General features: G+C 46.3%; 1 protein-coding gene across 4 annotated transcripts in view; it reads right to left on the reverse strand.

Moving 5' to 3' along the window:
- Nucleotides 1-17,543, reverse strand: part of LOC136713424 (segment polarity protein dishevelled homolog DVL-1) — a 33,871-nt gene that overhangs the window by 11,186 nt on the left and 5,142 nt on the right. For 2 of the 4 annotated variants that reach the window (XM_066690493.1, XM_066690494.1), the window contains exons 2-4: nt 13,288-13,357; nt 12,564-12,685; nt 8,357-8,475 (exon numbers count right to left, since the gene is read on the reverse strand). In XM_066690493.1, the coding sequence (XP_066546590.1) occupies nt 8,357-8,475; nt 12,564-12,685; nt 13,288-13,357 (311 nt within the window). Of the gene's footprint in view, nt 1-190; nt 2,835-8,356; nt 8,476-12,563; nt 12,686-13,287; nt 13,358-17,543 lie in introns of those variants that run through there. The other 2 variants (XM_066690496.1, XM_066690495.1) reach the window with 2 other exon arrangements.

Genomic DNA, 17,543 nt, shown 5'->3' on the forward strand with positions numbered 1-17,543 from the left:
TTGTTCACTCCTTCAGGGCTGGTTTTCAAAAGGCAAAGCAGATTCTGTCAAAGCTTCATTGACTGAGAGAGGCTGGAATGTGAAAAGGCCACTCATATTTTCATAGCTCTCACAAAAAGAAGATCACCTACAATAACACTGAGCAGAGCTTGGGATTTTCGACAGCAACCCACCCCCCTCCCATACGTACACTGCTGTGGGCGGGGCTGGGTCTCGGGGTAGCACCTGATTGGCTGGAAGGCTCTGGCAAGGCGGTGATGTCGCGGTGCCCCGTGCTGGGCCGGGGGTCTCCTGGGGTGACCGAAACACTCCAGCAGAGTGGGCGTGCCCATCGCTACACACTCCTGTACAGCTGTTCACACACACTGCTGCCAGCACTCACTACACAACTGTACAGAAGACACTGATTGTGCCAGGTACAGAACTACACACACACCACATAAACGCACCCCTGTATATTTACACGATAGTTGTGTAGGTGCACAATCGACAGGAAGGGGTGGTCTGACACACACATAGATATACAGTAATTGTGTCTGTACATACACACACACACTCTCACTTTCTGATCTGCTAAGATCTATAAAAAAACAACAACACACCCAAACTAAACACTCATTTCTGTCTCTCACTGCCTTTTTCCATTTTTTTGATCCTAAATAATCTTGCAGAGAGCTAGTGTCTGCTCATTGGCAGGCTGCTGGCTTCTTATCTATAGTAGAGGCAGAGAGAGATAGAGGGAGGAGAGAGAATGAGAGAGAGAGGGAGGTGTAACAGTCATTTTCTATTCAATTCCATCTTCACTAGAATGCATCTAAAAGGCAAATATGTAGATCATTGTCAAAGGAAGCAAATCTAACAAAAGAAAAATAAAGAGAGAGAGAGAAATCATTGCAAATGATAGTCACTCCTGTGTTCAACATCTGGGCACAGCTGGGGTATATACCAAAGATTGAATTTGTCTCACAGCAGCACTCGCTAATTGTATCAGCTGGCTTCAAGGATACCATCATCCCTTCCTAGACCATTACCGAAAACAGATGAGATTGCGTTGGAACAGAAGTAAATCATACATATTTTTAGATACAGTACTGGGAGCTTGGCTCATGCTTGGGGGTTATTAGCCTCCCCAAAAACCAAGGCATTACCGTTGCTGCTGTACAGTTCACATGGTTTCTTTATGATGATTCTGACCACAGTTTAATATATCCTATAATTTCTTGTAGCTGTCAAGTTCATGTCATCTGTCACCAGTTCATCTGGAAAGAGCATTACTGTCCGACAAAGGACGGCTGCATTCCGCCTTGATGAAGTACTCATCTCAGGGAGGGTCATGGGAAAATAGTAGTGGCAGAGGCCTGAACAATCTCCACACTGAGCTAAAATCTCAGAGCATGTGCCCTTGCTATGGCTGAAGTTTTACTGAGCAGTTGCACAGTTATTCAGTCCACTTTTTCCTATTCCCTTATCATTGACTGGATTGGGCAGCCTTTGTTGACATGTCATTACTACCTGTAATATCCCAGAATGCACCCTGCTCAAAATCAACTCATGTGCATATTACTAAACTACAAATAAGCAGAAGATTGCCTATCATTATGGGCTATAATCTGCAACAGATCACACAAAAGAGTTAAAGAACCAAAGCAAACAAAAGACCCTGTGTGGTACAGGAATGCGTCACTCCTGTGAGATACATAACCTACAGATTTAATTGCTGTTATGACTGATTTATATGAAATGTAAAAAGGGAACTAGCGACTGCCCCTATCTGAGGAGGAAGCATCCTAGCCTAGGCTGCTGTTTGATGTTACACGTGGAACAGACTGGGAGATTTCCACTGGGACAGCCTTCCCGGGAAAAAGTAACTCTGTGGGAGGATCCCGGGAGAATCTGATCGCAAATAAATCTCCAGAATGACAACAATCAGTTACAGTGGCACCAGTTTCCAAATTGTAAAGTTATACTGACAGCTTTACTTACTAAACTGTCATTTGCAAATAATAATAATATGCAATTCAGCAATCTTAGCAGTAATACTAGTAGTATTTCAATCACCATCAAAAAATGTGTACATTATTATTTTTATTATTAATAATAATGCTGTTTTTGCTGCTGTTGTGATAAAATCATAGGCTGCAAACGATTACAACAGTCTGAAAGGCAAGACAATGCCAGGTCAATAATAACAGCAACAGCGCTGATCTACATCGCCTCCCCCCCGCGCAGCGCAACGGGGGCTTATGTACAGCGCATAACGCAGCTTTCATTGCAATTGCATTTCTACAGAAAACCCTCTTCATTCGCACCTCCGCAAAGCCGCTTTACACATTATATAAGGGAAGTTATAGCCCGTGAGTGGCAGGTGCACAGGGCTGGATGGGCACTGGAAAGCGTTTAAATATCACATCAGCACCAATCCGCACCAAACTGCGCTAACTGGAGCTTCTCCACTGGAACACAACAGGAGAATGATGGAATGCTGGCGGAAACGAGTTCTACTACAATAAGAACATTCATTACATCATAATGCAGCATTGTTTTAAATAATATAAAAGCTACAACCAGAAGAAACATTGTAACTATGACCTGTTGTCCACAGCATATTAACTTGCCAGCTTTGCACGCTATACAAGGCTTCTGTTACCATTACAACAGTGTGCATTTCCCTTTGTTACACACATGATGCATCAGAGTGCTTTTTCCTATAGCCCTGGCTTTGTGACGGTTTCTGTGACAGTAATGAAAGCTCTTACCTCGCTCGCCGCCGACACGGACGCGACTGAACCCGGCGCTGCTGCCGGGAGCGCGCTCCTGCCCGCCCCCGCCGCCAGGCGCGCCCACGCGAACCACGCCGCGAACGCGCACTGGCTGTCAATTAAGCAATCTGGACTCGACGTGACGTAGCAGGGCGCTACAGACCTGCAGCGGGAGGAAGCCGGAGTGACAGATCACCCACATCTGATCCGAGCAGGGCAGCGGGTCCGACTGGCCTTGCTCGGATCAGATGTGGGTGATCTGTCACTCCGGCTTCCTCCCGCTGCAGGTGAGTATCAGTGCCAGCAGATGATTTAGGAGCCTAGGCTAGCCGGCGGGAGTAATGTAACTTATAGCTACACTTAAACCACTCTCTCCCTTTCCTATCCGACACCCACTTTATCTTGGAAAGCCACCAAACTGCCCGTTTTGCACTACATCATCAGATAATTACATGCGTGGGACTTGTAACTACAGTTGGACATAAATAAACCTGCTGTACTTTTACTGCCTTATAAAGGAATATAGCAGGCTTTCACAAATAAGGTATTTGAAATACAACAGCCCGACTCTTAAATCATACCCATTTTATTTGAAATAATAAATAATCATAAAACGGCGATGTCCTTAGGTTTTTCAGGCTATTGTTTAAATTACAGTCACCTACTTTGCAATGGGCACTGCAATGCTCCTTTGTCTGTCCTGTGCCATACATTTACAGTGCTATACTGCGCAGTAGCAGCCTTCTCATCTCTTGTGTTTAAGCACAAAACAAGTTGAGCAACAGTATCGCGCAAGACTAATCAGCAGTGGGCTGGATCCCAGAGATATGACAAGATAAATACATGTATAAACACAATGTGCAAATTAATGCCCACTAAACCACTACCAAATGTCCAGCACTGGTGCACAGAGGACAAGAGAAGACATCCAGTGTGTCAGTCCTGCCCTCACCCTCTTGCTCCAGCAGCTCAGCTCCTCAAATGAAACGGATATGCTCACACAACCACACGCAGCCCCCAAGCCACTGCTGCCTGTCCCACACAACCCCCTCCGGCCCATTCCAGCATTATTAAATCTTTCACGCTTATTAAAGAGACACCAAGTGTAGGGTTACCGAGTCACTGAGATTCCCATTTCCGTTCTGCTTCATCCTGCAATCATTCCATCCCTCCGTTGCTCTTTTTAAGGCATTTTTATTCTCCCCATGCTTTTCCTGCACGCATGAAGCCACTGCGGTTTTGCGAGGGTTAATGGCCACCACAAGGAGAGCTTGTGCAGAGAGCGCCCCAGCAGCGTGGACACACTGAGCGCACTGGGGGGTCGAGGGCATTGTTAGTCTCTGTGAAACGCAAACTGTGTTCCCTCCCGAGATTTTCTACTTGTAAATTTACAGATGCAGGTTGGGATTGTAAACGGGGGTGTCAATTAATGCTTCGCGCCCCATCTGTGCCAGCAAGCGACACCATATGCGTATGTGTGACTCTGTGCTCTTCGGGTGCTAATGTTGTGTGTGTGTGACTGAAATCTGAAGCATTCTACAGAAACGCCGTCGAGGCTGTGTGTGCGTCTCTGAGCACTCGATACTCCCTGGGTGTGTGCCTGGCAGAGATCTGGTGAAGTTATCTGCAGGCACGCCACTAAATCCTCGCCTCGCCTGGCATGCCCCTGCTTCGTGTCTTCACTGTGACAGCTGACAAGCCATGACCTCCGGCTGCCGGTGAGGCCTCAGTAAATCCAGGAAGCTCACATCCCTGTGGGATTTCAGAGCTGTCGCACCCCCCAACCCCCCCTCTCCAAGCTGTATAATGTCAATTTACATCATGGGAAGTGTTAATTGCCGAACCTCGCTTCTCAAGTCGGATGCCTCCATCGCAATCCGTGAGTGAGTCTGATAAGCAACCGTTGTGAGTGAAGTGTGTGAGGAAGGTATATTAATTTACAACTCAATCCACATAAGCATATGAAGAACAGTGATGAAAACACGTCTTTTACACCCACTGTCGTTTTTTAATGCATTTCTTTGTGCAAAATTGAAATTGAATTCTACGCGGTGCTGCCTATTAAGCGCATTCGTCATTTTTAAAGGAGAGACCGGCGCGGACTTCACATGCTGAACGCGATTTCTAATTTAAAGGACGCATTAATAAAAGTGAACTGTCTGAACCACCGCAGGATTATGTGGCGTAATGGATTCGATTCCAGTGGGAAATGAGCAATATGGGCGATTTAACGCGCTCTCGCTGTGCGGACCCGGTGGCCGTGATCTACGTCCGCCACCTCACTCTGCCCGAGCGTGGCTGCTATCGCTGTACTGCGTCTGTCCCGTGTCTGCTCTCATTCCCACAGTGGAAAATGATGAGCTTTCGGGAGACAGCGGAGATGCGCCCGTTTGTCAAGAGTGACAGAGCCAATTCCCCACCGCTCAGAGTTAATTAACGCTAAAGAACTCGTTAAGGCAGGCAGCCATCGCGCAGACAGTGGAGAGAGAGGCCTGGTGATAATTACCACTTCCTCACTTGATCTGCTACTTGCTATTCTGAGGAAGCGACATAGGAATTATATATAAATTTAATATAATCTCAAAATAGCCTTTTCTCTCCACCTCAGAAGAACTCCATTACTACTGACTCCACACAGGAGCACGGAGGCTGCCAGGTTGGGAGGTCCGCTCTAGCCTTGACCCAATTCCTCAGTTGTACATTGGAAAAAGGTGGGGGTAGGTACCTAAGATAGGGAGATACCACCACTCCTCAAATGCACACAGGGCCTCCTCTAATTTTCTCGTTTTGTACAAGAAAAAAGCTAAAGACTTCTATGTCCTGGAAGGCCGTTGATACCACTGACAGCAGGTGAAACACATTTAAAGCAGCGTACAACACAGAAAAAATGACTGCAGTGTTTAAGGAAAGATATGGTGCTCTAAGACAGAGAACAAACACCGATATAACCACTGTCAAGCACAGCGACGGGGAGGTAATTAGCACAGTATGCAAACACCTTGGTCTGCGATCAGCAGTTTTTGACACCGTCACTGCGAGCTCGGGCACGAGAGGGAGGTTAGCAGGGACGGGAGATAGTGTTCCCCGAGCTGTGGGTGGAAATAGGTGTCCTATATACCAAATACATCCTTCTTATACCAGGGGATAATACGCTGAGCAAAGAACACATACTAATAATAGTAGGGAATATTAAGCCTTATAAAGACTATAAAAAACCCTATTTTTTCCTCTTTCGCCAAGCGATGAGTGATGGATACTGTACATTGTTTTTTTTTCTTTTGAGGGGACCACTTTTAAAACACTGTGGCTGGTCAATACACAGACACACAGAGCCACAACAAAGCAGTGAATGTTCGGCCGCACACAGAAAGACTAACCCCCCACGCTCTTTATTTGCCAAGCTTTTCTCTTTTAATGAGCTGGAGAGAACTCCCCTCCTTTCGTGCATCGCATCTCCTTCCCTCTCCATCCTCCTCTCCTCCACAATAGTCTCCCTAACGAGACCAGAAGTGCCCCCCCCTCCTTCCTGGTCTCCCAATTAAGCCACGTTAATGAAGGTCTCTCCTGTTAATGAGGGCTAGTTTGGGGGGTCTAACACAGGCAGAGAGTGGTGGAGAGAACGTGGGGGTTGGGATTACAGTGAGAGAGTGTGTCTGTTGTAAGGAGTTTATAACCAAGGCCTTGGCTGTTATTGTGTGTTGATCAAAATCACTCCCCAAAATAGCTCAGACCCTGGGAAATCTGGCAAGAGAAAGGAGGCATTAGAATAGAGAGGGTTCCTTCCACAACTAAACAAAAAGCAGTACAGCACAAGGGCTGAAGGGGTCCAGTAGGCAAGAAAGGGGTAAAGAACTGCATGATGTGTACAAAATGTCCAAAACACAGTCTGGTATATCTCTCTCTCTCTCATGCGAGGGATCAAAGTAGCAAACGGTTTGAGGAAGGGAGGAGAAGAAGCGCTGACAGCCGACGACAGATCGTGCAGGTTTGATCGTTGACATCAGATGATAAAGCGCATCGGGGCGTGTGTGGGTTTCTCCTGCTGACAGACGCACTGGAGATCCTGTCAGCGTCAAACTCAACACCTTCTAATCATGTGGTCTGAAGACACCTCCGTCACGAGTCCAGATGCGCCGGCGCTGCTCTGCTCTTCCTCGGCCCGGCGACGGAGCGCCGAGAAGACCGGCGCCTCGCCCTCGATGCCCGCAAACTTATGTGGCAAACCGCACTTCCTCGACATATGGTTCCTTCCCTACTGACTTTCAATCTCAGCTCCTTGATCATTCATGTAAAGACGCTGTTCCCAGACCCAAGCTTTACCTGTCTTTCGAATGTTATACTGATTTCCCTTTATACGAATGGATCTATAGGATGAATGGCCTTTTCTCAGTTCCAAACCTTTCTCCTGTTCATTTAAACTCTCTTGTTAGGAGAGAAACAAGCCCTGGTGTACCAAGTGACCTTTGTGGTTGCATAGCTTTTCTCGTGCGGTTGTTGGGTGTGTGCGTGTCTGTGTCACAAAATCAAACATTCCAGGGATTCCTTAAAAAATAAAAAGGACACAAAAGGACCCTTCCTTTGGAAATCGGCCAGACTTCCCAGAAAACCAAGACCACGTAGTTCCCTCATCTCCAAAAAAAGCACACAAATCCGTTGCGTCTTTCAGTTTGCTTCTTGCCTTCGTCGTTGATTTATGACATTACCGACCACACAAAGGAAATAATAAATTCTAATAATAAGGTGTGACTGCTGACAAACGAAACCGTAGCTCTCTAGAAATCGGAGAGGTGCTCAGGAATGACAGAAGCAGCTAAAAGCAATCATCTCCTTCAGACAGGAGGTGCCGGGTCACACGGAAAAAATGTCAAAAATCTTCTCTCTCTCGCTTTTCCATAACCCTGCTACCTTTCTAATCGCCGTGTTATTTGTTCTCATATATCTGCTCGTCTCCGATCGCTGCCGATTTCACCACTTAGTAAGCCACCTGTGTTTTTCTAATTTCTTTTGTAATGTAGCTTTGAGCTGAATTTTTTTAGCTGCTTCTTGGTTTATAAGCTTCCTGGGAAATGCCTCCAACGTACAGCGATCTATACTGAGTGCAATTATGCTGTGTACGATTTATGGCTTTTACATTCTCAATTGTTTTGATGACCGGTTTTAACTTTCTACAGGATTTAAAATGTCTCCCACTGTAAACTGTACCTCCATTGTCCAAAACTGCTCCTCCCAAGGGCTCGAAAGGCAACAAAGTCAGATTGAATTACTTTGAATACAAATAGAGATAATTATTAGAAACAGTTGCACTATTATCAATTGAGAAACATATTTTGGCCAAACAGACAGAGTTACCGACTCATAAAGATTTGTTTTTCTTTCATTGTTTTAAGAATGCTAACTCAGTTTTAATTACTCATTATTATTTTAATGTAAAGTCACACCTATTTCCTTTGGATGATCGGTAAACTGCTCTCTCCCAATTTGTGTTCATTCGCAGGAAGTCTTATACTTAGCGTCGCAGATTTAATCCAGATTTGTAGCTCCCTCGAGTCCCCTCTTCCTGAAATGGAAATGAAATCCCTCTCCCCCATGTAACTCACACTCAGCCTCTCGTGCCCTCCTCCTCGCCCGCTCCCTCTCCCGCTCCCTCCGGTGGCTCAGAAGCGACTCGCTGCCCGTCTCCGTGTCCAGGCCGTCCCGGCTGCCCACTGCGTTGGCACTGAAAGGCAGCACAGACACAAGCCGTCACACAAACACACACAGACTGCAGTCTTCCACATAGCTCTGATCAGTGATAGTGCTGGTGTGTGCACAGGCAGTTGTAAACTCTGATAATCGATTATGGTGCTTTTTAGGAGGATGGCTGGCAAATAGGGCCTAAATGTAAACTCAAGCTGTCCAGGGATTTCTCCTGTTCTCCTGATGTCTCTCTCCCTCTCTCTCTCCAAATAGGAATAAGACCCTATGTGAAGAAAGAACTGATGAGGATAAAAAAACACACACAAAATAATTCCCCCAAAACTTTCCATGATGCTACTTGACAAAAGTACACAATCAGAGATTTTTCTCCCGAAACGTCACACTGCAAACATGAATATCACCACAGGTGGAACAAATATTCGCGTGCAACATTGGAAAGACAGGCGCTCAATTGTCAGGTGCTGGGCGAGCGTCGGCCGGGATTGAGTCCAACACAGAGGGTCGCGTGACTCCCTCTCCTCGCTGGGTGCCTGTCAAAGTCCATCGCCTCTCGGGTGCGCTGACAGTCCCACGCTGTCAGTCTCTATTCGTGACCGGAGAAGTGCAGAACGGAAGCTGTCCGTGCAGCTGGGAGAGAGACGGGCCGGGCGGCAGGTGTGAGGTGGGGATGGTGTAACAGCAGATGTGCTAATCACCCCAACCTCCCCCCACCCAAGGCAGATGTGTCAGTCGCTCGCAGGCAGCTGGGAAACCTGAAGCCGGTGAGAACGCAGTCCTACCTGCCCAAAACCACTCCTCTCCCTCATCTCACACACACACACACACACACACACACACACACACACCTGCCCAAAACTACCAGACTGATGCATTGTGTTCACACAGTTGCACCGACAACCGACTATACTTCAATACACAAGTGCTCAGACAAGACACTTAAACACAGCAACATGACTGTCACATGGACCTCTACAGACACCCTGGCTAGGGATATACACATGCACACAGACTAACACACACTGTGTATGTGTAGCAACTCACAGATGTGTGTGCGTCTGCTCACACACACATACACATGTATAGATGTAAATATATTTATATACACACACATTCATGCACACTTATTCTATATGGGTATATCAATTTTATATAAGTTTCTACCAATGGTGTGCTGGCTCATACAGATCAGTACATGAGGTGAAAGTCTCTGTAGCTTTGCAATAATCCTGCCTGCACTACTGCTGCCCTCCTGTGGATCAGTTCCGCCATTACAGCTTGTCCAAATCTGAACCTCGAATATCTGTGTGGTCAATTTAAAGATGAATAAGCAAATAATTTGGAAATGGCGCAGTACTAAATACACAAACACCAAAAAGCGTACTGGTAACCCTCCGAGTTTTGAACTTTCTACTTCAATCTAATAATTTAAAATACGGTCTTCTTTTTCTTTTAATTTCACAGCCGCATCTAGATAAACTGGTGAAAACTCGCACAGTCTGTTTCCTTCCCATCTGCCCAGCACTCGGCATGTTCGATTGGCAGGATTTCTCTTCTCACTGAACAGAGTGTACTGTACAGCCAGAACTGAACACGAATAAACAAAATCCATACAAATCATTGCAAAACAAAGCAGTGAAAGAGCTTATTCTTTCAAAGCCAGTTTAAATACAGATGTTAGGATAGAGTGTCCCACTGAGGATACTCTCACATTGTGCACTTTAGCCCTAAAAAGGCTAAAAAATGTGTATTGAAATAAATATCTATTCTGTATCTATTTTCAGATCAATCATGCGTTGCATTATGAAAATTGCATGAAGGACTTATTTAATTTGTGCAGCATAACATATTTTTGATTGCTTGTAGTGCACGAACACAAAAATTGTGAACTATCTCACAATGTTGTGTATTTCACTGCAGAAGTGACTTTTACTAGCTGATTTTTTGTTCCGTCATTGTCAAACTATGTTTGGTCAAGTCATGGTCACCCACCCCTCCCAAAAGAGAGCATATTATATAGAGAAAAAAAACATAGTGCTTTTTCCACAAGAATGTTAATTACATGCTGCTGTCAATCGGGAGATGCGTTTCTTTAACGGGATCATGCTTATCATGACACACTCGCTGCCAAGCGTGCAGAGACACTGACAGGGAGACAGATGGACAACTCTTTCTGTACGGGATTATGAAATTTGAATTCTGCAGCTGTGACCCCCGTGTCACCTCTGGGATACGAAGAGGGGTGATTTTAATATGCGATAATCCGGATTATGGAGTGAAGCTGGTATTAATTCACAGCAGCACACACATCCATTCCCACATCATAAATCCTCAACAACGACAAAAAGGAAAACGAGGAAGGAAAATTACCTTGCTGTCGAAACACCAACTATTTCTTGACTGCGAGGGAATGGTGACGTTCAGTGAGTACAGAGAGTATACCCTATTGTCATCGAAATAACTTGGCACAGTGCCTGGGGGAGGGGGGGCAGCAGTGATAGGACATTTCCCCACAGGAGGGCAGCAGATACACTAGAATGAGAGCTTGGCAACTTGCAGATGCACACACCACAACAAAGCAGTGAGGGGAGGGGAAAGGGAAAAAAGGGAAACAAGCTGTCCATTCTGTCAAACACTTTCTGTAGAAGTCTGGACTGAATGTAAAGAAAGCAGAAAGTGTTCCTCAATGAGAACAGAAGTAATAATCATTCCATAGTAAAGCTGTCATTACGTGTTATTGTGCTGATGAAAGGTAAAGGTGCATCAGAAATATAATGGTGTGGTATGGAATTATATGGTTTCATCTAATCAGGTAATTCAGTACGTATAGGCCAGTGAGCCACAATCAATTCTCTTAATAAGATCTGTAGTTGCGTTACAGTTACATTGTATACATTACTCTCAAAACTCCCTTTTTAAAGACACCCTCACTGTGCAGATCTGAAGATAACTGTAATAACTGTACCTCGAGCAGGCAGAAAATTAGACACACAAAGCAGTAACCGTGTGTGTGTGTATTATCTTTCTGGGCTTGTGTACACCTCCACTTTGAAACCGTGGCCACAAGTAGATGTTGTCTGTAGCGCATCAACGGAGGCTCCCATTCAAATGTTTCAGATTTTCCACTTAAGCTGCAGACAGAACCCGGACGTCTCTTCCAGCAGTTTATTTTATTCCATTGTGTTTATTTATTCCTCATGGCGCGTGAGTAAGAGTGAAGTGTCTGATTACGTCTGCCATCCGACTGCGAACGCGGAGTGAGAGCCACGGCCTCCTATCCCCGAAGAAGCTGTTTACGCTATCATGGCTATTTATAGCGCTGCCAGGGAGTGCTTGCATTATGGGACTATTATAAAGATCACTGGACGCGTATATTCCTGCATGCATGGATAAACACATCGCCGATGTCTACTCAGCGAAGCATGAAGAAAAACACGCATCGGGGTCTCCCGTGCACATTATGCGCGTGTGGCTTCTGGGGCCATTTTTTCCGCAAGTTTGATGTGCACATCTGGATCACGTTATAAAGGACTAGTATTGGCACAATTGCTTAATTATTTTGGGGGGCGAAAGTGCATGGAGGCACTGTAATTAAATTCCGTTAAAATCAATTAAACTGGGCAGAAGCATTCGATTTGCGGTACATTTTGGCGTTTGGTTTTTGCTGATCCAGTCAGGCAGATGATAAATCCACATTCCAGTCAGGTCAAAACAAGGCAGTGAAACAGCTGTGTGCTCACAACCGCGTGTGTGTAGGAGTCAGTGAGTTAATATGTGTGTGTGTGTGTGTGTGCGTGTGTGTGTGTGTGGCTCTTGTAACAGTACACAATGGGCAATTGTATAGTCTTCAATGCGTGTAGCAGTGTGAAGTTGCGGTTAGGATTGGAGACATGTAACCAGAAGGCAGTGTTGTTCAAATCCCAAATGTACCCTTGAGCAAAGCACTCTACCCAGAATGCTCCAGGACAATTCCAACTGTAAAAAACAAAGAACAGAACAAAAACTGGCACCCATGTGTCTCACTTCCAATTAAAAAATCTGCCAAATGAATAATAGACATTTAAAAAAAGCGTGGGAGTACATAAGTGTGTGTCCATCAGGGTTACTCACTGGAAGGAGGGCGGTCTGGAGTCCCCGATGCCCCCAGTCCTCTCCAGTGGGGGCAACAGCTCCGGTTGGCTCTCTGTGCACTGGGACCCTCCGTCGGAGTGAGAGCTCTCCGCCAGCACCAGCTGTGTACAGACACGGAGACAGTGCTCTTAACTTATTTATACATCTTCCACAGGGGCCTGGGCAAGTGTGCGCCCGCCAAAACAACAATCTGCAGCTATGCATTTATTAATATGGCGACAGAAGGAGGCAGCGGAATAAATTACGTTAATTCTCGAGCAAACACTGTATCCAAACAAGGCCGGCTCCTATGAAAGATCCTGGCATGCTTTCTTTTTCCCCTCCTCGCTGATCTACGGTGCCATATAATCACTGACGGGGAAGAACAAGCAAGGGGGGATACAAACAAAGGCAAGCAAGGATAAAGCTACTGCGCTTGACTGTACCCTTCGCTGGATTATAACAGAAAAAACAGCATTACTTTACACTGCAGCTGCGATCAATTATTAGCATTGCATTGGTGCATCAATGTAGTGTATAGTTTCTATAATGGTATAGCTCCTACTGTGGTACTAAACATGGGCTTTGCAATGCTCTTATATGGGATTCTATGTCAAACGGTGGCATTTGTGTTTTGTTTTCTGTGGGGGTGTGTGTGTGTAACACTGTAAGGTCACTGGCAGTGTGTTTGCTGACAGCAGGGGGCACAGTGAGCCCTACTTACCCAGGACACCACTCTCCCGTTGAAGCAGGGCAGTTTGGCATTATCATCGGAGATTTCTTCCTTGACAACGCTGTGGGACAGAGAGACAAGACACGGAGGCCTGGGGTCAGAGGAGGGCAATGAGGAGGGGCAGATCTTCGGAGACCTGCACACACAGTCAAAGGAGGACAGAAAACGTGTGTGTGTGTGTGTGTGTGTGTGTGTGTGGGAGAGAGGGAGCTGGGTGCGGGGGGTTATTAATAGTGTGTGTGAGGCTGCTCCACAGCGTCAACCCACTGCTGTCAGTTCCCCCAGGAATACCACAGGGCTGCCCTCTGACCCCCCGAGACACAGGACCCCCTGACAAGGCTGTCCGATCCCACCTGCTGGGCTGTGATGTGTCAGACTCAGCAGGCCTGGGGGGCCGGGAGACAGAGAGGCAGGGGGGGACAGTGGTTACCACCCAGTGACTGAGGGAGAGGGATGGAGACAGACTAGGCGAGTGGGTGTGACACTCGTCAGCCAAGAGATGAGGTGGGATTCCCACAATCCCAGGTAGAACCAGCCTCTGTTTGTCGCTCCTCGGTTCATAGTTAAGTGGGACGCCTCTCCGCCCGGCTGTGTCAGCACCAAACCCGCTGCGTTGCACCTTAGCCCCAGTTAAGTGTTTTGCCATTGATTTCTGATACACGGGTCTGGCAATGCAGTTTGCAATGAGGCAGGTTTTGCATGGGGGGGGATCTTTGTGGGCTGGGGGTTAGAGACGCTAAAGAGGTGAAGTATAGTGATGGGAGATTGAGAAACTGGGACTAGAGATTACTATTCTGGGGGCAGCTGGGGAGTCCTGGGGGTTCGAAGGGTGTGTACATCCATCCACGTAGGGGCATGATGGGTTTAATAATTCAGCACAACAGATGTCAAAATGCTGTACTTAGCAGGGATCATTTCAATGGGATTCTGGTAATGCTCTTCGTAAAATCCCAGATAGCGATTTTACCTTGAAAGCCCCGAACCTCCACCCGATGCGCAGACACACACACCGTACTCGCCCCGTGCAGAGACAACGATAATGCACTATGCTATAATTCAATGAATCGCCGATGTCCAGCTGACCCGATTGCAAACAAGCAGGTTTTAATCCAGGATTCACTACAGAACACCTTGGAAACAGACACATTCTTGACACACTGTTCCCGAAATGCTGTAGCCTGTCGAGAGGGATTTCGTAAGCTTGTCGCAACACCCAAAGTTTGCTCCACTTTACTTTTATTTTTTACAAAAGGAATTTTAAAGAAAAGTTCTGCTGATTTTTCAGAATTTGATACAAACAACATCAAATATTCATTAAAGGAGGTCTTGCATATCTAAGTGATTTGTGACTCGTTTTGCAGCATTAGCAGAAGTTATTTTTTTCCCACGTCCAGATCAGTAGAAACTGCAGATCCAGTTTAGTCGAGTCCTTTAGAGATCATTTGACTATTTCTCCAGAACTGCTATTGAATTATTTATACTAAACAAAAAAAACAAAAAACTGTCCAACTTAACGATGTGTAGCAACATGTCCCATCTTTTGATTATATCTTAGCACACTGATAAAACTGCCCTTTGTTTTTTAATGATCCAGTTTTATTTGCGTTCAGAAATAGCATTCCGTTCCCCTCTGCATTTCTGAAGAAAAGCACAAGATTACTCTTCATCCGAGCAAACTCTGCCCTATTTCCTCTGTCGCATTGTCCCAACAATGTCAGAGCATCTCGGCGCTTCTGCATTCGGACTCGTATGCATCATTGATTGTCAGAAGAGATCCTCCTCCAGGGCATATATACTAGGGACCCTATATTAAACTCATGTTTCCTAATGTGATGGATAATTGTAACTGGATAATTGCTTCTTCTAAAAGGACAGTATGTTCCTCTGACTGTGGTCCGCAGTACATGCTTGTATAGTCTAATATCAAATCAGTTTTCCCCCATTTTTTGGCATGCAATTCCTGAGCTGTTCTGTGGCTGTGAATAGCATTTCTCCTTTTGCTGAAAATGCAATAAAACAACTGTGGTGAGAGTTGCACCATAGAGAAAAACAAAATCTCTTCAAAGCTATGTACAAAACAAGAATCCTTCCACTAGAAAAAACTAAATGCAACAATGACATTAAACAAGGCATCCGGACAGCTCAAAGACGGCTGATTGTATCTTTAAAGGTGTGAAACCAGAAGACTACCTGTAGTGAACCTAGGCTGCTTTGAATAGGCCCTTTAAAACGGTTCATTGAGACAACTGACCCTCATGCTGTGGGGGTGCATGTCAGACATTGCAGATCTCCCACCAATGGCCCCATGTGGGGAAGAGAAATGCTTTAAATACCCTCACACACAGCTATGCAGACTTCACAGCATCACGCACAGAAACGGACGCAGTACAGCGCGCTCTCCGTCGCCCGGGCACCGCACTGTAAATAAACACAATGTGCAGTGCAGGGCACACAGACTCGCATAACCCACAGGTCAAACATCACAAACATCCCCCACTGAGGATCTCACACTCACAACAATGCACACACGCGGGATGCAACTAATCTCACAGGCGGCAGCAGCACACACAAGCCCCAGTTAACACTCTAACACACGGCATTAACCCTGGCCCTCTGCTATGTTTGGGTGGCTCTCTCAATAAGGTCCGCCGGGCAAAGGCGGGTATTAACAGATTTTCAGGATTACTCTGGAAGATTTGCAGGATATCCGTGAATATTGGAGTTGGTGGCGGCCGGCTGAATGCCCGCGTTTGTACGGCAGGATTTGGAGATGTTTATTTACACTGTCAGTGACAGGAGTGGATCATGAGATTGACCGATGCCTTTCAGGAGCACGCCACCAGGAAGCCGGCACCCTGGCAAATCAGGGGACCGAGAGAAAACCTCTTGCAGGCTTCCTGGTGGCGTGCTCCTGAAAGGCAACGGTCGATCTCATGGCAGCTCTGTTCTGAGAAGAATGTATTTTAAAACCTCGACGGCAGACTCCCTGTGACCTTTGCCGTAAAACCGCCAGTAGCAGACGGTCGTCCAGCCCGCGGACCGAGACAATGGCAGAGGAGTGACCGGCCTCCTGCCAAGCCTGGAGACAACTGTTCAGCTCCCTGTCTGGTGCAGATGGGAGGAAGGCAGAAGCCAATATGTGTAATTACACATGGACTGTGCCGCGGGTTCCCAGCTGGGCTATGGATATTGAAAGGAACTGCTGGGAGACAGCGTATAAAAGTTGTAGGAGCCCCCAATTGCCAATTTGGGGGGTTTCTGGTTGAGCCAAAGTTTTTATGTGCCACCTCTTTACCCAATAGAAACTCAAAAGCAAAGAACATCTGCTGAATTTTGGATCTCCAGGAGCAGTGTTGGCCAGCACTGCTCTACAGGGGGAGGTAACTGAGCTGGTGGGGTGGTGGTTCACCTCCCTTCACTTCGCCGCACCCCTGCAGCCCCCACTAACCAGGTGCCAAGCGAAGACAGGCCGTGATCACAACACCTGACACCCGACACGCTGGGTTAAACAGCTGTGTGGAAGCCCCTGCAGTGAGGTTGACTAATCTCGGAGATCAACGGACACTTTAAACATAAACATATTGGGGAGTTATTTTTCCCCTTTTAACCCATTTAGATCCAAGGCACCTGCACTCACCAACAAACCACACACACACACATACACACACACACACACACACACACACGTGTTACAGGCGATGCTTGGTCAGCCCAATCCCTTCATTTTCTGAATGCCATTCCCAGACAGATGCGCTTGACAACACTACAACCCTGAGAGTAACACGGCAGCAGTGTGGAGGAGTGGTCAGGGCTCTGGACTTGTGGGTTCAATCCCAGGGACACTGCCGTTGTGCCTTTGAGCACGGTACCTATATTTCTCCAATAAAAACCCTGTTGTATAAATGGGTAATTGTATGTAAAAATACTGTGATATATTGTAACAATTGTAAGCTGCCCTGGAAAAGGGCGTCTTCTACGAAATATTATAATAATCATTTCCTAGAGTGATGAGTGTGGAGCTGGTTGTCTCAAGCAAGAACACTTCAACTGAAATAAATGACATCACAAAGAACAGTGCACTCTAACTATTCCCTCGCTGTGTGTAAAAAGAAGCTTTTACAAGATGAGCCTCCCTCAAGAAATACACAGGACAGCAACATTCACACTCATAGTGGATGAGCTTGTTGCGGTTGTGGTGACGTAAACCCTCTCTGAATGCAAGAGGGTACCAATCCCCCGTGCCAGGG

The sequence above is a fragment of the Amia ocellicauda genome, chromosome 18 (genome assembly GCF_036373705.1).
Source record: "Amia ocellicauda isolate fAmiCal2 chromosome 18, fAmiCal2.hap1, whole genome shotgun sequence".
NCBI lineage: Eukaryota > Metazoa > Chordata > Actinopteri > Amiiformes > Amiidae > Amia > Amia ocellicauda.